Consider the following 22,375-nt stretch of genomic DNA (forward strand, 5'->3'; position numbering starts at 1 on the left):
CTGGAGGCGCATTGATGAGATCATGAACAGCAGTTTGAAGCTGAGGGATGGGGCCACTGACAAGCGCTAGTATCCTGCTGGTGTGTCACAGAGTGGAGTTCCTCAGGACAACAGGCTTTAGAGTTGATCATACTGCCCAAATCTGTAAGCTTTTGCAGGCCAGGGTGGAATAATAATTGGAATTTGGCTAATAAATAACCATGTAATGAGAAAAGAACGGAGCGTATGATACTTTCTATGGTGGAGTGGAGACGGGTTTAGCTCTGGTGTACATCTACCACTCTATATAGTTCATGTACTCTCTGACTTGTCCTTTTACGGTAAAAAAGAACCATACATCACAATCCGTGTCCACTAAAATTCCATTTCTATTCTGGTGTTTGAGAATTTCTGACCAGCCCAGGGAGACGCTTGGGCATCAAGTCAATAAGTGAGCTGAAAAGGTAACATTTTAGCAGGTTGCAATGGCCAACTTTAACCCTCTCTTGTTAACGTAGACAGACCTGTACCTGCTCAACTCAAGGCCTTCATAGACTATACGTAGCGGGGTCAGAAGGAGCTCTACAGCCTCTAGTTCCTGGACTACTGCAATAGGATGTGTAGGTAAGTATGCCAAGCAAACAGAAACTAAGTAATCATTAACGAAACTCCTGCTTCATTTCAACAGTTTGACACTTTGCTTTTATCAGTGTTCAGGTGAATGAACACGAGACAAACCAGGGTACCTGCGGCGCCATGACTTCTCCTGGATGGTAAAGCGTAAAACTTAGATGAATCACCTGAGACACGACACACTGTAGTGTTAAGTGTGGTTGGTGGGAGCTCCAGGCCTTGTGGCATGTGCCAGGGTCTCTTTACTCTCCAGGGTTAGGATTAGGCTGGCTTGGTCGGTGGTCCAGCCCCCCCTGGTGTTCTGGCCTTTAAAATCAAATATGAGGAAAGAATTCCTAAAAAATATCAGTTTTATCAATTACTTTCAGGTGCATTTCCCCTTTTTATGCTCAGAATGCCTTTAAAATGGACACGGTGAAAGCAAACAAAGACAGCTTGACTGTCTGAAATAAAGTGCATCGGAGGATCAGACCTTTTCTGCTTCCATGTTCATTATTTGGCTCATGAAGGACGCTGAAGACTGTTTCACAAAAGTTGCTTTAGTGATAGAAAACATGCAGCCATTTTGATAATGTTTCATTTAGTTACACCTCTCAGCCCTTGAGGGCGTTGTGCCGCTGTAATTTACCCCACAGGATGATAGAATCAGGAGGGTCACTTTGTCCAGGTGTTGTGGGAATGCTGTAACGCACTCCGTTTTTGACCTTGAATATTTAATGAAGATAAATGTTCTGACTTATTTTGTGTACGAAAATGTATTGTGACAAAGAAAGTATATGACATTTGTTCATGATAAAACTATATACAAAGAATTACACAAAATGGCTTTCATCTTTGAAACTTGACTTTTTGATATTTATTTGGAGGTGTTTGGATGAAGTCAATCTGCAGGCTTGGTGGCCCTGGTTTTCTCAACCCTAAAGGGTCACTATAATCACCACTATGGCATATGTTACACTGTAACCTTCATCTTTACGTTGTTCATTTTGTACACATGATCACATGATCTGTTGCATTCTGCCCATCCTGATAGAGGGATTCTCCTCTGTCTCTCTTTAAGGTTTCTCCCTCTTTGTTTTGTGTGTAGATGTGAGGGTTTCGGGACAGAGGATGTTCCATGTGTACAGAATGTAGAGTCCTCTGAGGCACATTTGGATTTTTTTTATTTTGGGAACTGTCTAAATGTTTTCTGTCTTACTAGTTGTTTTTGTTGTTGGCATTTCTTTTATTGTTTCTGCTACAGTATATTGCAATTATTATTATTAACATATCTACTGCTTCTGTTTACCTTTAGAAACGAGGTACAAGTTAAACACCAACGTATGGTCTACATTTTGTACCACCATACATGTGCCTCCATCATTTCAACATTTTAAAAGCATACTTATGGTCACCTCTCCCGGTAGCGTTCAACACTGCGTCAGTCAACGACTCCGCCTCCACGCCCCTCGAAGCCAATGGGAGGGACCACACGAAGCGAATGGGAGGAGCTACGGCGAGTGGGCGGAGCATCCTTTTCAGGTCAGCAGGGTGGACCCAGTCTGAGGAGATAGGAGAGGACCCTTTTCAACGATTTTGTAATATTTAACTTTATTTACTTATTTGTCGCTGAAAGTTGTTTAAAACGAAAACGTGAGATTAAATAGATGGGGAACCGGGTGGCGCGAGAGGACTACGAATGGGTCTATACGGACCAGCCGCACGCCGACAGGAGGAAGGAAATACTCGGTGAGTTCACTTTGCAAACCTTTGGATGCAGCTAGCGTTATTTAACTGTAGTTTTACTCCGATAATACAGTGTTACGTCCGTTTGGTAGCTGTGTTGTTGAATGGCTGTTTGTTAAAATTACAACTGGGTGCAAATACTCCAGCATTCCAGCTAACGTCACGTTAGCTAACGGTTCACCATCCGCCGTGTGTCCGTGAGGGCCTCCTTCGGCTGGGTGTTACTCTGGGGAGAAGTTTGCCTTTTGATAGCTAATGTCCGCCAAAACAGCCCAAAAATAATGTGAAAGCTGTAGTTGGACCAATGCTAGATAAAGTCACGGCAGTTGTTTGGCCCCTCCCTACAGCGGTACTAGCTAGTGGTTTTAGAGTAACGGTTTACTGGTTCACATCCGCCCCGGGATCCATCCGCCGTAACGGAACACCGTGACACCGGCCTGACGCACGTCCTTCACACTGCTAGCAAACATCACGTCACGTTATTTAGAAGGCTACATAAAAAACACTAACTTGTTGCACCACCGCTTTCGATTTGACTCACTCAGCTAAAGTGGACCCGCGGTGAGTTGTTAGATTTACGGCCTGACAGCAGTAATTGGGCATTTCTTCTCTCCGAGCCCGTATTAGACGACTAAACTGACCATTTGACTTGAGGCTCAGTGACAAATGATCCTCATCGTGTATTTTAAGGGTCAGTCCCAAATACAACGCTCCTTTCATTGTGGCAAACACAAAGGTCTCTTTAGTTCCAATGCGCCCATTAATAACTGAGGAGATCTGTGTCCAGGCCCTGGGGCCAGAACTAAGTTAGTGTTGTATCATATAGGATTTACAGTATTCTATTACATATATTCAGCTCTACATCAATAACGTCTTCTCCCTGTCTGCATAGCAGACACCTAACTTACTGCCATCATGTTGAGATTGCGACCATGAATAAAGACACTCATTGATAGCAGAAGTGTCTCTCTGGTTGGATTATCAATCTTTGTACCCAATGAATGCATCAAAGTCCAGAGACTCAGAAATCCTCCTACTGTTATCCCTACTGCTTATCAGTTTGGTGTCTTCAATAGTCTTAGAGGGAACAATTCAAAAATAATCAACATCTTTATTCATATGTAACCAAGCGTTAAGTTGGTTAAGTGATCCAATGGTAGTGGGACAAGCAGCACGGTGCAGCTGCTCATTTGCCGCATTTTAGCGTTCCCACAAAAAGGCCTGCATCACAACCTGCTTCCTGCACATGTAGGAAGGGGTAGTATTATAAAATGACAAATATGAATGTGTTACAGCTGTTATCACAAAACAACAAGTCAACAACATTGGTAACGTGTTGATGTCATTTATCTTCATCCGGGAAACAATCATGTGAGCATCAGGCAAGGACACGTAATCTAATGTGTGTATTCCAATAGGCTGTCTGCTCTTAATGGACCTTGTTAGGTCTGGATTGAATACCCCTATAAACCGAGGAGTCGCCCTCTGGTAGCCTGACGAGGGAATGGAAGTGGTTTCATGAATGATAAGAACTTATCAAGCAGCTGACATGGCTCTTTGCTTGTTTTCAAAGGTCTCAACTAAATTGCCCCCTAGAATGAAGATAAAGAAACAGCCTGAGTAGCGCATTCAAACGGTTTCTGGCATTCAGCGGCAAAGGGGATGTTTTAAAAGAACCGGTTAGCACATCTGTATGCAGTCACATGACTCAGGCCTCTCCCACTGAGTGCCAGCTCAGCCTTGTGGAGTGAAGGGGGGGAGACATGTGACTGGAGGTGGTGTGTGCTGAGACTTGTCTTTCTGTTGTAACTCCCCGGTTTCTCAGAGGTTGTTTCTGTTGTTTCTAGCATTTGCTCTGTTCTTCTAGCGTGAGTAGGGACAGATGTTTGTATCTTTGAGAATTGGAGAAAACAACTTGGTGAACATTGTTTTCAAAACACTGAAACCATTATTTGTTGAATTTTGAAATGCAATAAACCGTTAAGTTAGTGACACTGCTGAGGGGGAGTACTGAGATCTGGATTTCAGTGCATTCTGATGCTTTGTGTCAACAAGAAAAACCAAACCTGCGCCCCATCCAGCGTCAGTCTCTTAACATGTGATAACAACTCCCACCTTCCTCAGGGCAAATGTTTTCTGCTAGTTTCATAATAAAGTCTTCTGAGAAACTCTTTTGTTGTTTGCTGTGTGACCTTCAAAGAACCACACAGTGGGTGGTGCTGCCACTCTGTAACTGAGGATTGGATTTTGATTTGCGCAGACCCGATTGAAAATAGAAAAGTAATCTTATTTAAAACAGTCTTCATTCTAGTATGGAACTTGAGCTCTGTGTGCTGTGCTCTTAATGAGCGGTACAATAGGCCGGTCAGTGGTGGCCCCCGGAGGCTTGTGCCCAGTCGCCTGCTGTTCTTGACACTTTTTTACACAGCCTCAATCTGAATATTGCAGCTTCTCCTTGGGAAATCACATGCTGGGATGATTGCATACAGCGTTGTATTTTACACACATGAATGAGTTTAACTGAAGCCTCTTGTTTTTCTTTTACAGCCAAATACCCAGAAATCAAGTCGTTGATGGGTCCTGACCCGAGGCTGAAATGGATCGTGTGCATGATGGTAGCTGTTCAGTTTCTAGCCTTCTACCTGATCAAAGACTTGGAGTGGAAATGGGTTTTGTTTTGGACTTATGCCTTTGGCAGCTGTATCAACCACTCCATGACGCTTGCCATCCACGAGATCTCGCACAACACGGCCTTCGGAAACAACAAAGCAATGTGGAATCGCTACTTTGCCATTTTTGCCAACCTGCCCATTGGCCTGCCCTACTCTGCCTCTTTCAAGCGCTATCACCTGGACCATCACCGCTACCTGGGGGGCGACGGGGTGGATGTAGACATCCCCACTGAGTTTGAAGGGTGGTTCTTTTGCACACGCGTCCGCAAATTCATCTGGATTATTCTGCAGCCGCTGTTCTACGCTATTCGGCCCCTGTGGATCAACCCCAAACCCATCACTCAGCTGGAGGTGACCAACGTGGTCGTTCAGCTCACCTTTGACGTCCTGCTGTGCTGGCTGTGGGGGGCCAAGCCTGTGTTCTACATGCTGGCTGGCTCCATGCTGGGGATGGGCATGCACCCCATCTCTGGCCATTTCATAGCAGAGCACTACATGTTCCTCAAGGGCCACGAGACCTACTCCTACTACGGCTCCCTTAACCTGCTCACCTTCAACGTGGGCTACCACAACGAGCACCACGACTTCCCCAGCATCCCAGGGCGCAGGCTTCCCCTGGTGAGCGCTCTTCACTTCATGTTTTCACTGTCTTGTCCTGAAGGACTAAGCTTTCTCTCATGTTGAGACAAAGGGAGTTTAGGGTTGATATCGAACCCAAAACGTATTTGATATTGACATGAAACTTTTAGACTACAATTGACGTTGTCCGTCCAAAATCAAATAATTGATATTTTTCCTTGCTTTCTTTCCTTTTATATTGTCAACTCTGTGAATTCTCAGCTGCTTTACAGCTGGTGAGGTAACCACGCTGTATTTTTCTCTATGGACTGGTGTTGGAGAGTATGACAGTTAGCAGAAGCACCCACAACAAATGAAACCAAACTAAAAGATGGATTCTTTGTTTCCAGGTGAAGAAAATCGCAGCGGAGTATTACGATGACCTGCCTCAGTACACATCTTGGATGAAGGTTCTGTATGACTTCATCATGGACGATGCACTGAGCCCTTTCTCTCGGGTGAAGAGGAAGCTGAAGGGAGACATCAAACAGGAGTAACTTCACCCCAAAAACACCCCCATTGTCCATCATTTCACAGCTTTTTGCAACAAACCCATTCAGCGAGGGGGGAGAAAGGGTGGGAATTGTGAGTGCCTTTCCTCTGCAGAAAATAGCTTTGCTTTGTCTCCATGGTAACTCGTCCAATACTTTGGTTTTAAACTAACCCAAATATCTACTGAAGGCATTCGTGTGGGGGCCACAGCTGGTGTACTAATACTAGTGCTCTTCAACATGTCTGAGGCCACAACGTGTTTTTTCCCACACGGCGTAATGTGTAAAGGAATCACTGGCAAACAACAATAAAATATCAACACACGCTTCAACAATTTGAATTAGTCCTCAGCAGCTCAAATGAGTCAAGTTGAGTTTTAAAATATAATTATCATTGGCTCCGCTGGATGAAAAATCAACATTTTTCATGTATTTCAACAAACCTTTTTTTAAGGTTTCTCAAATTTGTCCCACATCCAGCTAGCAAAGGCATAGTTATTACTTATATACACGATGGTGGCATAGGTCATGTGACAATATACCACTTTACAGGCATAGAATTCTTAAAACTGCTCCTAGAATTCAACAGTTTCATTAACGTTGGGCAATGTGAATCTTTCGCCATGACATGCAAAGCTGTTAAAGCCCCACTAAATATGATCCAATCTGCCCCTAAAGTCCCCGTGCAGGTTTAGACCTGAAGGAACCTACACAACCCTTTTGAGCTGTAGTCTTTTGAGCAGCGCATACTGAATTCAGTAGAATCTGGATATCGACCAATCAACACCGAATTCACAAAGAAGGAAGTGGTCCAGGATTTGCTCCCTGCACACTTGTTATCTGATAAGACTTGGACTAGTAAGAACAGTCGGTTTCACCATGTACTGCTACTGATTTTCTATCCAGCAGGATGAACGAACACACGTCTCCCTCCCGTTTGAGGTCAACAACATAACCGCAGCGTTGCTATTGCTGACAATGTGTGTGCTTTGGATGTGCAAGAGGACCAAAGTTGCTTTTATTGCAACAAAGATGATTTTGTTTGATTGAACGGACTGACGCTGAGTTTTTATGGAAAGATTTGCATCGGTTTGCTTTATATGTTGAATTGGAATTTGCACTGCTAATTAACATGTAACACTTAGTGTACTACACTATTATGCAACCTGTTGTCCTGCTCCATACAAACTGGTGTATAACCATAGTTAGATGTTGTGTGTGTGTGTGTGTGTGTGTGTGTGTATTATCCCTCAGTGCCTCAGACCTTTGTTTAAGGTGTTGATTTAAATGTACTGCTTTTATTCAATTTGATGAAATAAAGTTAATTTTGACTACTTAAAAAGCCAATAAACTAAGAATCAAACAAAATGAGGAAAAATCTTTATACCCATTAGAAAAAACACTTAACACATCTGAATGGATGAAATGTCTTATTAAATACTTGAATGTGCTGACAACAAAATTATCAATGAAAATAAAATGTATTAACCCTTGGAGGTCTGGATTTGGAGTCACACTCAAAATTGAAGTGGAAAAACACACGACAGGCTGAACCAGCTTTGATGTAATGTCTTTAAAATAAGTCAAAATGAGGCTCAGTAGTGTGTGTGGCCTCCAGGTGCCTGAATGACCTCCCAACAATGCATGGGCATCCTCCTGATGAGGTGGCAGATGGTCTCCTGAGGGATCTCCTCCCAGACCTGGACTAAAGCATCCAGACAGTCTGTACATCTAGCATTGTCTTGCATTGGGAGGAACCCACGGCCAAATGCACCGGCATATGGTCTCACAAGGGGTCTGAGGATCTCAGGACCGAATGGCAGTCAGTCCAGACGTCACATGTGCTCAGTGTGAACCTGCTTTCATCTGAAGAGCACAGGGCGTCAGTGGTGTTGTCTGCCAAATGCCAAACGTCCTGCCCGGTGTTGTAAGCACAACCCCCACCTGTGGACGTCGGGCCCTCACACCACCCTCATGGAGTCTGTTTCTGACCGTTTGAGCAGTTTGGCCCCCCCTACGGCCTCCTCCACGTCTCCTGGTAGCGCCTCCATGCTCTGGACACTACGCTGACAGACACTGAAAACCTTCTCGCCACAGCTCGCAGTTTGATTTCACCAAAGTGTGATGGAGTTATGGGGTTACATTGTGTTGTTTAAAACTAGGGACATAAGTGAAAATAAATTAATATTAATATTCTAAAAGTAGAGACAAACAACCTTATTTGATTTGACTGGCATTAATCATTTACTTATCAATGTCAATACCATTATTAACAGGTAACATTAACGGGATCATGGACCAATAACCAAACCATAAATGAATCCTCATAATCTCTGAAAAGGAGCCCAAGTCTGACCTCATTGAGGTTATTGACACCAGGAGCTTGTTGTAATGTATTGACGTTCCCTAGCAACCATGGATTCAGGTGAGCAGATGAGGGGTCTGGGGCCCCGTTCCTCGTCCACGTGGATCAGGTGTCCTGTCGGTCACATGTTCAGTCGCTGTGTCAGCCAGGTACGAGGAACGAAGCATCATTTCTTTCAACCTCGTATTATCACAACAAACGGTCGCCATACCAACCCGTTCTCTGTGGTGTCTGCCAGTCAGGGCGTGGCTGGTCTCCGTAAAGTTAGCTTTTCTGCTGTCCACCATGGCAATGACTAGTGTTAACGTCGCCCTCATATGTTGTCATATCAGCTCAGTGAATTTCAGCCTTCAGCAACCGGATAAAAAGAAATGGGTTCATTTACCTGAAGGAATGCAGAGAAACCGACTTTGACACATATTTTAATACACAATTATAATCTAATCCAAGCCATTAAAAATGATGTCAAATCAAATATAATACCAAAGCTATTTACCACTGACATTCATGTTTTATCTAGATTGTTATAGAAAAATAAGTTACCCTCCATGATCCTAACAATTTAACCAAAGTCAACGTTTATGAATCTGTTTTTGTGTGTCCACGTTACAGCCTGCTACCTTCCTCCATTCTAAGCAAATCCTTTTATTCATTTTACAACATATTCCAGACAGAAAAGGAGAACCTGGCTCTCTGAAAAGGGTGAGGATTAACAGGGCACAACGCACGCACGCACAACACCCTGGGAAGAGGAACCAGGCAGAGGGAAGTTTCTTTGCAGATTGTATCAGCTGCTATCTTTCAGCATGGTAATATTAGATTAGTGTTCTTCCACATACCTGGCCAGTCAATGTAGAGAGAACGAAGGGAACGGACATCATGTGACTCCCAGCAGCCACAATCCAACAATGAAATATGTTCAACACAATTGTGCGTGAGTTCTGCAGTACAAGGCAGTGCTTCGTTACGTGTGTTGTTTTTCATTAATGAACTTCAAATGTGTGAAACTGAGTAGACCAATAAGTGGGTCAATCTTATCAAAGGACCCCCAGAAGTACCTGAAACACAAGCTTATACACTGCTCAAAGAAATGAAAGGAACAATTTCAGAGTATGGCATGAATTCAATTGCTCTCCTTATAAATAATAAATAGCTGAGGGGGTTGTTCATCGGTTTCAGGTTGAGCTGAAGTGCAACAGGGGCACTGGAGGGGAAACAATGAGGCAACCCCCAGACAGGACTGGTTTTGCATGTGGAGGCCAATTCAAGTTCCTCCTTCTTGATCTCTGTTGCCTTCAGCTAGAGCAGGGGTTCTTAACCTTTTTGACCTTGGGGCCCACCTTTAAGTTCAAAGTGGCCCTTTCAAATATTAACACGGTCTTGGATTAACTCATTATTTAATACCCAAGTTGCACAGATGGTCCAACTCCTCCAGGAGGGCATACATGTGTGCCGTTGCAAGGAGACTTGATGTGTCTCCAGCAAAATCTCCAGATCATGGAGGAGCTTCCAGGACAGGCAGTGACTAGGAGAGCTGGACAGGGCTGTAGGAGGTCCTCAACCTTTCAGCAGGACCAATTGCTGCCTTGTGCAAGGAGGAACTGGTTGAGCACTGGTGTGAACGCCTCTGCCCAAACAATCAGAAACAGCATCATGAGGGGGGCTTCTGCGCCTCCTGTAGGGGGCCCAGAGGCCTCTTCTAAAGAACACCAGAATTGCATTGCTGTGCATTTCACAGATGAGAGCAGGTTCACCTTGAGCACCTGTGATAGACGTGGAAGGGTTTAAGAGAAGCCAAGGAGAACGCTGTGGTGCCTGCAACATGGATCAGCTTGACTGGTTTGGTGGTGGTCAGTGATGGTCGGAATCGTCCTGATGCACTACGGCCTCACGTGGTGTGAGGGTCATTCTATTATACACACTGCTGCTGTTACTTATTCGATCCTGTACTGGATGGGAATTAGCTGAGCTGCTCCGCATTGATTCCTCCAAGTCTGGTTTCTACACACACTTTTATTATAAAAGCAAGAATCAGTATTACAATGCATTCACATAAGTGTATAAACATATATGTTCTCCAGTGACCGAGGTCAGAGTAGCTGCTGGTCTTGAAGTTATCTGCTCAGAGACTCTCGGAGCTGCTCGTACATCCTCTGGTCCTGCAGAAGGAACACAGAAAAGTTGTGGAGGTTTACATAAAGATCTAAAAGAAGCCGCCTGGCACATCTCCCACTAAACAGCCGCTGACACAGAAGGCCGTCTGCCTCAATATAAAGGACACTTTTACCTTTAGTTTGGTTCATTTGGTCCAAACAAAAAGGAGAGAAATTACATGGTTTAAGTTTTAATCCAGGTCCTGACAAAGCTTTGGTGACCCAGAGCCACAGTGTCTGTTGTGACACCTCTTCTCACTATGAAAGGGCTAACGGAAGGCCTTTGTTTTTTAAGAGGACTCTTTTACATCCAAAGAGGAGGACGGTGCTGGAGACGAATGGGAGGAGATTTATTTGGTACAACTGGAGGTTTTCTTTATGTCGTTACAAAGTGTTAAAAGCTAAGAGAATGTTCATGCATTTCAGAACACGTTACATGTCTTTACACTTTACCTTTTTGGACACAGATGGACGAACTTTCTTGAGGGCATCATCAAAGTTCTGTTTGCTCACTCTGATGTCAGCGACTGAGCCCGAAGAGAACGTGTGACCTGTATGGAACGACCAGAATACCTTCTAGTCAATTTACAGTGCAGTCAACTTGTCCTGGTTGGTTTCTAGTCTGTCCACAGGGTGGAAGTAGTCCTTGACCCGTCCATCGTAGTCTCAAAGTAGATTCACTTCTGACTCAACATGGCTGGAGCGGCTGAGCGATCCAACAACCCTCTACAAGGATACTCTCTCAGCTCGGGCAGTAAACCATTCCCTGTGCTCTACTTTAGGTCCTGCTTGTCTTTGTTTCTCATCTTTAAAAGCATGCAAACGTTTCAGTATGATAAATGAAAAACTACTTTTATATCAAAATCTTTCAAATTCTAAATGATGTACTGAGTGAATGGCGTTATATCAGTTAATAAAAAGATGACAGTCAGTGTGCCAAGTCATTACTAACAGCGTGCATAGGCAAAAACGACTTTGTATCAAGTGCAGGTATGCAGAGATGTGAGGGTAGTTACCAGTAGAAGAGGCTTGGGGGGGCTGAGACTTCAGGTAGCCCCTCAGGGCATTAACAGATGCTTCCCTCACTAACGCTGTCAGGTCAGCTCCACTGCATCCGCGCGCACACACACACACACACACACACACACACACACACACACACACACACACACACACACACACACACACACACACACACACACACACACACACACACACACACACACACACACACACACACACACACACACACACACACACACACACACACACACACACACACACACACACACACAATTCGGTGTGATAGCCAACAGGAAATAAACATAGAAAAATGAGGTTGATTGTTTTCTCAGACTAAAGGAAGGAGAAACAGTCTGAAGATGTCCAGTAGTTACCTGAAGCAATCACAGCGCTCATCGAAGGCGATCTCTCTGAGACACACGTCCTGCTCCAGCTGAGGTTTGGTTCCTCCCTGCACAACAGACACAGCTGCATTCAAACGCGCTCGGAGACGTGCTTCGACTAGCTCCATACAAACACAGTACCTGTGCTACATTTCTGTAGTGTGTACCTTGGTAATGGTGAGCAGGATGGCATGGCGGTCGGCCTCAGGCGGCAGCCCCACATACAAGGTTTTATCCAGACGACCAGGCCTCAGTATGGCAGGGTCGATTATATCTACAGGAGACGAGACATTCCGTCATCACATGATCACTTACATACTGAGAAACAGTGTTTAAAGGAGGATGTATGTAGAATTCTAAAAATACTTGATTACCAGTAGAGTCCTTTACTTTACAGTGCATGTTTATTAGCATAATGTGGTAAGTTTTGATACACTATTTCCTCATAAAGACCAGAGCCTTCATTCACCAAAACTACTACTATAATGAAAGGCTGAGATATATTACCTTCAAGAGCAGACATTTGCACAAATAAGTGACGTGTGATGAATAAGAACTGGTTTATTAATATCTGATGTGTTGACACAACCAGGCTCAGGGACAGCTTCTTCTGAACTGTTTTTTCCTGGTCAACATTACGAGTTAACCTGATATCTAAGAATGCATTGCCAACATCCGTTTACACTAGAGAATGAAGTTGGGTACCACCCTTGGTATCAGGCCCATTTGACGGCTCACAAGATAAATGGAAGTATGAAAGTACAAAACTAGTATCGATATACTTGTTGTTTGGGTGGATTGAATTGGATCATTTGAGGTCTTCGGGTCCAAGACACAGACTTAAGGTTTTTGAGTTAATGACGCATTCTTGGATGAACAAGTACAAGACACAGACTTAAGGTTTTTGTGTTAAGGAAGCATTCTTGGATGAACACGTACAAGACACAGACTTAAGGTTTTGTGTTAATGAAGCAACAAGCAAAGACACAGGCTCCATGTGGCTCCGGGTGTGTACCTGGTCTGTTGGTTGCTGCCATGATGAAGACCTGCCGTCGCGTCTCTAAGCCGTCCATCTCAGTGAGCAGCTGGTTGACCACACGCACACTGGCTCCCGACTGGGTACACACAAACCCGGTTAGACCCACACTGCTGTTCCTGTCTCTAGTTAGTGCTGCAAGTCATGAAGTCCATCGCTCTCACCTCGTGGCCGGAGCGCCGAGGACACAGAGCATCAATCTCGTCAAAGAAGATAACACACGGAGCCGAGTTGCGTCCTCTCTGAAAGACCTGCCTGACAGCCCGCTCACTCTCTCCCACATACTGCACAGTGAGGACAATATTTAGTGGACACAAAGGGGAAGGACACAATGCTAGAAGAAGCATCAATAGCTCCGTGGCTCACCATGTTGAGCAGCTCTGGACCTTTGACAGAGATGAAGTTGAGGCCCGACTCATTGGCCACTGCCTGACAGGAGACAACAGAGAAACAGAAACATCTGGCCCCACATCTCCACTTCTATCGACAACTTGCAGACGCAGGGAGCTTCATGAATAACTTTAAATCCTACTCTCAGCTTTCTGAAGTTATTGTTAGTTCATGGGAAATTTTTTACTGATTCTCTGAAGATTATGATATTATATAATTACAAAAAAACATGTAAGACAGCACTTGGACCGAGGTTTACTTCTATTATTACTTCTTAGCTATTAGGTACAATTCATTGTGTTTTTGTGAAGGGGAACCTTGGCCAGCAGTGTTTTTCCACATCCTGGAGGTCCAGCCAACAGCACACCAGATGGAGCACTGAGCCCCAGAGCCTTGAACTGCTCTGGAGAACGCACTGGAGCCTGCGGAGGATTAAGTGTTAGCACAAGGGAGAGGACTTCAAATGATAAAGACAAACAAGACAACAAAGGTGCTTGGTTAGTTTACCAATATGGCCATGGTGAGGTCCTCTCTGATGTCCTGCAGGGCCCCCACATCCTCCCAGGTTACATCAGGTACGGTGGCAAAGCCCTCCCTCTTGGCTGAGGGCTGGACACTGGACAGAGAGGCCAGGAAGTCTGACATGAGGATGGCCAGACCAGCTAGCTCCTCCTCTGACAGACTTGTAGTGTTCTTTAACAGCTGCAGAAGGTGCCACAGGTCCCCCTGCTGGACACAGAGAGTAAATGGCTGCCCTCAATACGCCTTCCAAACATCCAACACAAGGACTTTACAGGCCCATGTCCATCAAATTTAAGGAAAAGGCATGACTTGAGACACAGATCAAGCTTTTTAGAACCCTACTGGCTGGCTTAAAGAACGTCACATAGTAAAATGAATAGACGCTTGAATATGTGCTGTGGATATATATATGTTATGGTCGAAGAAAGTAAAAACTAGAAAGAATTCTATTCCATTTTCTATAGCTTCAGACGGCTTTACAGTCTACACATGCAACATCTTCTGTCCCAAAACCCTCACATCGGCACAAGAAGAACTCCCCAGAAAATGACAAACAACTGGATGCGGAAAAAGGAAGAAAACAGGAGGATGCCGCAATATCATCACATCATGACAATATCGTGACTAGGGTTGGAAACTTTCCATTGGAATTAACGGGAATAAACTGGAAATTCTGGGGTAATTTAACTGTAATTACCTTGTCATAAGCAGACATGCATGCAATATTTCGAATACAACTTTTAAAAATGATAATATTATTATTCTTTCATTCATTCATTTTTTTGTATCATTTCATTTCTCTAAATGTTTTCTGTCCACTTCCTCAACATGTGACTCCCAAACAGTGACCAGTTGCGCTCAGACGCTCTAAACGTACACGTTTGTGGTCAGTTCGCGTATTGACGTCTGAGAGGGGGCGGGGCTTATCACCCTGAAACAGGTCCAAGGGGATAGTACCTGCAGGTGACTCTGTGCAGACCCTTCTGGGGGGACAGGGGTGATGTCAGTTGTCTCTCCATCTGTCCTTAAAGGCTCTGACGTGGAGGCGTGGCTTTGGCTCCGTCCTCGGATTTCCAGCAGGACCCTGCTGACAGCACTCATGGCGGCTTCGCGGCACAGAGCCATGAGGTCTGCCCCCACGTAGCCGGGGGTTAGCCGGGCCAGCTGCTGGTAGTCAAAGTCCTCCTGCAGCTTCAGCTTTCGACACAGCGTCTTCAAGATCCTTACAAAGCACAAGACATTCCCTGTTAGTATCAAAACTGGAGTGGAAAAGTGTGCTCCTTTGGAAAATATCTTTAGCAAGTTGCAAAAATGTCTGTGTTCGCTTCAAAAAGCCATCAACGCCATTTGATGAAATTCTAGTCACAAAGCACTGCGTGGTGGGAGTATTCGCTGACATGAGGAATGGCTGCAGATCAAAGCTGTACAAATATTCGATATTTATTTGACCAAATGATAAAACTATAAACGCTATCAGGCCATATTGATCAAGATCAAGATGTCGCTCTCCCGTACTTTCTCCTTTTTTATTTGTTTCGTCTGCGGCTCCCTCCCCGCTCTGATCACATTTGAACAATGGACAATGTCCTGGTCAAACCTTTGGCTGTATATCAGCAGAATAGAAGGTTTCACTGAGCTTTTGGTTGGAGGAGCAGCTTCTCTCATCACCGGGGGATCTGCGTAGGGCTGCACAATATACCGGTTCAAACGGTACAAGACGTTCGTAGGCTATCAATACTGCTCATACCGGTGTTACGGATTTTGTTATCACACGTCATCGTGGAGCACCCAGAGGTCGAAGCTAGTTGTCTGTGTGTTGAGATTTGAGTCATGGTTATAACTTTATTACAATAATACAACACGACAAAACAGCTTGTGACATATAAACAATCTGTAACACTAATAATTGTACATTTAAAAATGACCACGCCGAACCGCATGCTGGGTTCAGCTCACAACAAGAAGTAACTCTGTTGCTGCATGGAAACACGGAAAAGAGCAATCCAGGAGGAACAAGAGAGACCAGGAGAGGAGCCGTGTCTGTTTGGAGGGGTTTTGGTTTTGAAAAATCTGACGTGAGTTTGATCAGAAAACGATTTATTGCAAAGTCTGTCGAGCCTCTGGTGGCAAAACAAGCCGCTACAACACGCTAACTCGCCGGCCAGTAACGAGCTGTGCAGCTCTGGGACTCCTCAGAGTGGTTCATCTTTCCCCAAACTAAAGGCAGGAAAAACGAGGCAAAGCTGGAACTACAGTCCCACTTTGACTCCACTGATTGAAGTGTTTTTAAAGCTGACGCTGCAGACCCGGTCATGTGATGCAGTGTGCACAACACAACAATAAAGCCCAGTTGACTGCTAACCTCCAGTGTAGGTATTCTATGCTGACTAGCTGGCCCTAATCGTCACGCTGGTCATCAACCCATCACTGGAGCTGTGTGGAGTCCCTTCCTGCTTCAAGCGTTCCACCATCATTTCGATCACAGGATCAAATCACTTCTGGACCGTCGCCCGGACATCTCTCAAATCCCATGAGGCACCTAAACAACATCACAGGGCCCCTGCTGGAGCCCCTGCAGTCAACATGGGACTGCACCACATGCTGCATTGCCTCGACTATCTGCTCTTCTCCCTCCACACCTCCACAACTGCCCTCAGAGGACACAACGGTCAACTGGTGAATAAATATGCTAATTGAATGCAGAACATTCTGTGTTTGATGCGGACTTGAGTCATGTTTAATTTATCATAGTTTATGAGTTACAAAAATGTTATATACATCTATAAGTCAAGTAGTTTTGAGGGGGTTGTTTGGCTGACCTGAGACGAGCTGCTTCATCAGGGATCCCGAGGCAGATCTCTCTGTCAAAGCGTCCTGCTCTGCGGAGGGCCGGGTCGAGGGAGTCCGGCCTGTTGGTGGCACCGATGACCAGAACCTGAGCTGTCACAGTCAGACTGTTCAGGTCTGTAGGGACGCAAACACCAGTAGGATGCTATTTAGCCTGTGGAAGTCACAGGACCATTTCTTTTTGCATGACAATCCCTTCATCTTTTGCTTGATATAGAATACCGTCCATGCACGTCAACAGCTGGGCTACAATTCTCCTCTCCATGTCTTTAGAAGCCACCTCTCTCTTAGGAGTGATGGAATCGATTTCATCTATAAAAAGAATACACGGGGCAGAGGTCTGCAAAGAAATGACAAATGAATAAAGTTCAGAGGGAAAGACAGGTGTACATATTATGTCTCAATACCAGTTATCAACCTGCAAACTCACAAGGGCTAAATGACATCATTGCCTAATATGCACAATTGTAATGGACGCTGTAAGATCTTCCTGGACGTGGAGACGTGTGTGTCTCCTCTCTGACACAGCTGGGACTGCTGACCGTACCTCGTCCATCCTCTCGCTAATTGTTAAGTTGTATTAAATAAGAAAAACACTACTAACCACAGCCAGGTCAAACAGCTCTCTGAGCTTCTGTTCAGACTCTCCAGACACTCCTGATACCAGTTCTGGAGCAGACACCTTCAACATGGGCAGCTGCAGCTCCTGAAACACAAAACAACACATTCAAAAGTGCTCGGTGTCATCAAGTAGGTGACATATTTTGGTAAATATAGATACATCTTGTTATGTAGTTTTTTATTTGTTTTGTGATAATAGCTGGAGACCGTCTGTGCATCAACTAACAAAAACCTTTTGGTCAAACACACAAGGTCTTGGAACAAAGGGAGAGGTGAAAATGACCATTGTGGACCGTTTCTAGTCTCTTGACCCCTCATTAGACTTAATTGGAAGAGGGAAAACTCGCCCAGAATCACATGTTGTATTGATGACCACTAAGCAACACGAAACACTATTCCCCAAGCGTTGTCCTGTACTCACTCCAGCCACAGCCTGGGCCAGCAGGGTCTTTCCACAGCCAGGGGGGCCGTGGAGGAGGAAGCCCCTTGGAGGAACCATCCCCAGCTTCTGATATACCTCTGGGTGACGCATGTGGATCAGCAGCCTGCACACCTCCTGCAGCAATGGAAGGGATTTACAGTAGAGTTTCTAACACATATTTAACCCTGACGGATTTGGCACAGCAAACACAGCAGAAAGGTACTTACCGTTAACGTCTCTTCATTACCTCCTACATCTTCAAACTTCAGAGTTGGATACTGCAGCTCGGGTGACTTGGATTTTGCTGTGAAATGATACAGAAATAAATATGATGTTTTTGCATCATGGTGGAAATGTATTATGAATATCTGACAGAATTAACAAACAAAGCATTCAATAAACTACGTAAATACACATACAGACACAGGCATATATTAAACTAGTCAATGCAGTACCTTTCTTATTGAGGATCACAGAGTCTGAAGATTCAGTGGATACCTTCTTCTTTTTCTTCATCTTTTTGGAAGATCTCGCCGGCTCCAGCATGGACACATCTGTCTGCTGGTGACAGAAGATGTACGACAGTCAGTGCATCAGCTGACTACGGTCAGGAAGGGGAATTATTAGGTGGCCACACTGGACTGTTTAATAGTCACTGTGTTCATTGATGCATATAAAAAGATATACTTGTATGTGCCACAGTCATGGCCTCCACCCAGACATACTCTTTGCGTATCAGTTGGCTCCTCTTCACACAGGTCGATGAGGATGTTGCTCTTCTCGGGCCCTCTGCCTCTATCAATGAACCAGCCTCCTGTGGAAACCAGCGTGCCTGAGTCAGCGGAGAGGCTGGCTGCGCTGGCAGAGCCGCTGAGCGCAGGCTGATCTCTCCTCGGGGAGCAGTTGTTGGAGTCAGGGTGGCCCTTCCGGTACAAGGATGTCAGAGAGCTGTTCATGTGGTTGGTGGGCTGTGAGTGGCAACAAGGAATAGTTAGAAATGGACTCTGCACCCTATTGAGGATTCCAGAGGGCTGAGTTGATACTATTTAAGGAAAAAAATTTTTTAAGAAAGTTATGACCGATAGAATAAATAGTTTTGACAGGCATACAAATCTACTACACTTGGTGTGTTCATTTATTTCATTCACTTTTCTAAAGCTGGCTGAGATAACTACTAGAATTCCTTCATGTAACCTTCACAGAATCTTACAGTGTTCTCCAAAGGCTGGTCATCGCTGTCAGAGGACTCTTCTGAGCTGCTGCCGTCATCTCTGTGAACACACAGATTTGCAAGGCCTTTAGAAGCCCATTAGAAGGAAGGACTAGTGAGGAACCAGGCAGTAAGCAGGGAGTGCCCTTTACCCAGTGTCATTGTGGCTGTGCTTGGCTCTCTTAGCCAAGTGTTTGCTTTCCAGATCAGTCAGCCCAGACTCCTTCATAATTGAATCATACACTAGGAGAGAAGATGGAGAAATTAAAACTGGCTACATTACAATGTCATTAAAGCATTTTGTCTTGTTACCTTTCTCTACTTGAATCCTGAAAGCGTTTTTATTTCTTCTGCCATACTCCATCCTGAAGATAAAATATAACTCACTTTCGCATACATACACGTACCGTCAAGTGCAATCATTTCCAACGGCCCTGCATAATCCCCACCGCCATGTTTCTGTCTGTTTGAGAGTTGATTCAAGTCTCATTGTAGGGGCCGTGGTTTGTCAAGCTGATGAACGTGACGTGTATTCTACTTATCAATAGACGACATAGGGAGTGACATAGGACATAGGAAGTCATTGGTTTGTTTATTTATTTATTTATCAGAGACTTTTTTTCCTGTGCATCACCACTGCTGCTTTTCATTGCCTTTTTTGCGCGGACATATTTTTCCTGTATTTTCCTCCACAACTTTGTTCTCCCCTGAACTGGCAAACCAACGTTTGCGGAGATCTCCCTCCATGAATTGGAGGCCATCTGCGCGTCCTTATAGTGCACCAATGACGGGTTGTATCAAAGGTCATATTTATGGATTTCTTCTGACAAAAACTGATTCATTCGCACGTAAAATTTCTTTGTTTTAATAATGGCGGAAATATGAGACTCCTGAAAGGATGCAGTTAGCAGACCAATCACAGCCTTGTGGGCTGCGGGAGCTCGCGTAGCTTTTGACGCAAGTTTAGAAAAATGGGTCAACACACGTAAGCACACAAGAGTGGTGATAGGCAGCAAGGGGCTCTGTGTCTGTGCGTCGTTGTGTTTAAACGCAGAAGCGTAAACAAGGCTTTAGTAAGTAAAGAAATAAAGTACTTCTATGCATGTTGTTACATTCTTTGACAAACCAGGGCTCAACACTAACAGCTTTTGGTTGCGTAAACTGAATATAGAGCTGCCATTTAAGTGATGTTCTGTTTAGTTTGGGGGGGGGCTGTTATGCATCCTTGTGTTGCACAATGACAGTGAATTATCTTTGAATCCTTAAATGATGCACTTGCCTGTACAGCTTTTGAAGTTCCAGGGCCAAAGCTGAAATGTCCACATATTCACTGGAGCAGGTCGACAGATACTGAAAACAGAACTCAATATCAAACTGGGTCACGATGAAGTACGGTCATCATACTGCGTGTGTGCCATTATTTACTCATGTGGTGTAGGATGTGCTCTACATTTGGATGATTTGGTGAGTTAACTGTAAATGGACCATTTTTTACACTACATTTCATATGCATGTATATATATGTCCTGACATCCAGATGAACTAAGGCTCTGATTAGTGAGCGTTCCCCAACTGAGCAGTAAGGTCGCGTCTTACAAGATAAGATGATGCAGTACAGTGACGGAGCTGATACTTAATTGAAATGACACAATCCTTTAGGCTTATGTGTGAAATGAATACCTCTGAATTAATAACATGCATACAGAGGAAAAGGAGGACAAGGATTTGTACCTGCTCCACCCTCGGTCTGAGCCGACTGTCCAGACAAACACCACCTCTGTTCTTCATTCCTGAGCAGCAGGACAGACTAAAATGAATAACAAAATGTAACCCGGGCTCACACATTACATACTGTTACAGTGCGCTCATATGTCACACATTTATGGGAACATGCTCTGGAGATTTTGGACCATTATTTCAAATTAGTTCTTGACTCCTATTTGGTATTGTTACAATAGACGTCACGCTGGGAAGATAATGATGGCACATGGTTTCCATAGCAGCCAGAGTCTTTCACGGACTCCGTTGTGGAGACATCAAAGGGTCTCTCAGCATGGGAAGGGTAAAGTCAGGGGAACTTCTTTGGGAGAGTGATGCACTACAGAACTTTCTCTCGTAGAATGCTGCATATTTGATCAGGTCTTAAGAGGGATCCATTGCCTCCACCTTCTATATCTATCTTTTCATCACAAGTCAACTATTTCCCAGTAATTCATCACCTACACTTACACCAATGTGCACACAGGAACATTAACCAGGAACAAGCATTTTACATCAATAGCCTTTTGATTTTTGTATTAATAGATAGGCCGCCGTATACTGCGGCAGAACCTCGCATAGAAGTCTGGGGGAACTTTAATGACAGTTCTTCTTGATAATTCCTCGTTAGGCATGCGGTCATTATTTAATGCAGGGTTGGCTCCTGTGAAACATAAGGAGAAATAATACGCTAAAAAACAGTTGCTACACTTGGCAACGCTAACTTACACCAATGTTTATTCACACAAAAATAAGTGTTTTACCTCTACGACTTGTCGACTCTTGAGTGGTAATGTCGCCGGGTCCGGGCTCTCGCACGCGGACGTATTTTGGGGGTTGCCAGCGTGAGGGGAGGCGAACCCGGAAACGAAGATCTTCTTCTTCTACTTCAGTTTAATGGCAGGTTGCAACCATTGCTCATTCACTGCGCCCCCTTCTGTACCGGAGTACGGATGATCTTTGCAGGTAAGAAGAAACTCAAGAAACTTGAACATGATAAAAAGACAGAACAATAAATAATACATTCCAACCAGTGACATATTTATAGTGTATTGTGAGTAAAACATCTCGTACAGTGTTCATCTGATGGATTTCAATCAATCCATGACTGTTGGAACGAAGGTTGCCTCAAATCTCTTGCAGACATATCAAAACACTTGCAATGGCAAATACTCAAACTCCCCTGCTGGAGTTTCACAGATGTTGAAAATTAAAAAATGAAATACTCTCCATACCTCTAAAGCACCTTGTTACAGATGTAAAACACTAGCCAATTTGAACAGACACACACATTTTTACAGTAAGTGTCTCTATCATGACTCCTGAAATGACTAAAACAATGCTAAACTAGTGTCCATTTATCACACATCATCTGCCATCATTATCCAGCTTGAACTGAAAATACTTCTGTGTGCTCTCTTTTCGTCTCAGCTGAGGTAACCTTGAGACACAGCCACTGTTAGTTAGTGTTATGTTCAAAAAATGAGGAAGCACCAGACGGACGGAAGACATCTTGGAATGAACAGTT

General features: G+C 44.3%; 2 protein-coding genes across 5 annotated transcripts; one reads left to right on the top strand and one right to left on the bottom strand.

Moving 5' to 3' along the window:
• The first annotated feature begins 2,109 nt into the window (after positions 1-2,109).
• Positions 2,110-6,564, top strand: degs1 (delta(4)-desaturase, sphingolipid 1). Its single transcript, XM_037465363.2, has 3 exons — positions 2,110-2,340; positions 4,885-5,627; positions 5,978-6,564. Exons 1-3 carry the CDS (start codon positions 2,259-2,261, stop codon positions 6,122-6,124), a joined length of 972 nt encoding a protein of 323 aa, XP_037321260.1. The 5' UTR covers positions 2,110-2,258; the 3' UTR covers positions 6,125-6,564.
• A 3,914-nt stretch (positions 6,565-10,478) lies between these two features.
• Positions 10,479-21,751, bottom strand: nvl (nuclear VCP like). Of its 4 annotated transcripts, none has more exons than XM_037466355.2 (24): positions 21,612-21,751; positions 20,821-20,879; positions 20,369-20,439; positions 19,402-19,454; positions 19,242-19,332; positions 19,090-19,150; positions 18,605-18,847; positions 18,335-18,437; positions 18,107-18,183; positions 17,880-18,014; positions 17,442-17,543; positions 17,060-17,177; positions 16,810-16,954; positions 14,948-15,212; positions 13,976-14,197; positions 13,786-13,890; positions 13,445-13,507; positions 13,243-13,362; positions 13,058-13,157; positions 12,210-12,316; positions 12,034-12,110; positions 11,653-11,744; positions 11,090-11,187; positions 10,479-10,642 (listed from the first exon to the last, which is right to left on the bottom strand). In XM_037466355.2, exons 2-24 carry the CDS (start codon positions 20,875-20,877, stop codon positions 10,598-10,600), a joined length of 2,550 nt encoding a protein of 849 aa, XP_037322252.2. In that variant the 5' UTR covers positions 20,878-20,879; positions 21,612-21,751; the 3' UTR covers positions 10,479-10,597. The 4 variants fall into 4 exon arrangements, with proteins under 4 accessions (XP_037322252.2, XP_037322251.2, XP_037322249.2 ...); XM_037466354.2 differs by having other exon boundaries at positions 13,976-14,194; positions 18,335-18,440; XM_037466352.2 differs by having other exon boundaries at positions 18,335-18,440; positions 21,612-21,750.
• Positions 21,752-22,375: the final 624 nt, after the last annotated feature.

This window comes from Pungitius pungitius, chromosome 13, assembly GCF_949316345.1.
Source record: "Pungitius pungitius chromosome 13, fPunPun2.1, whole genome shotgun sequence".
Classification (NCBI taxonomy): domain Eukaryota; kingdom Metazoa; phylum Chordata; class Actinopteri; order Perciformes; family Gasterosteidae; genus Pungitius; species Pungitius pungitius.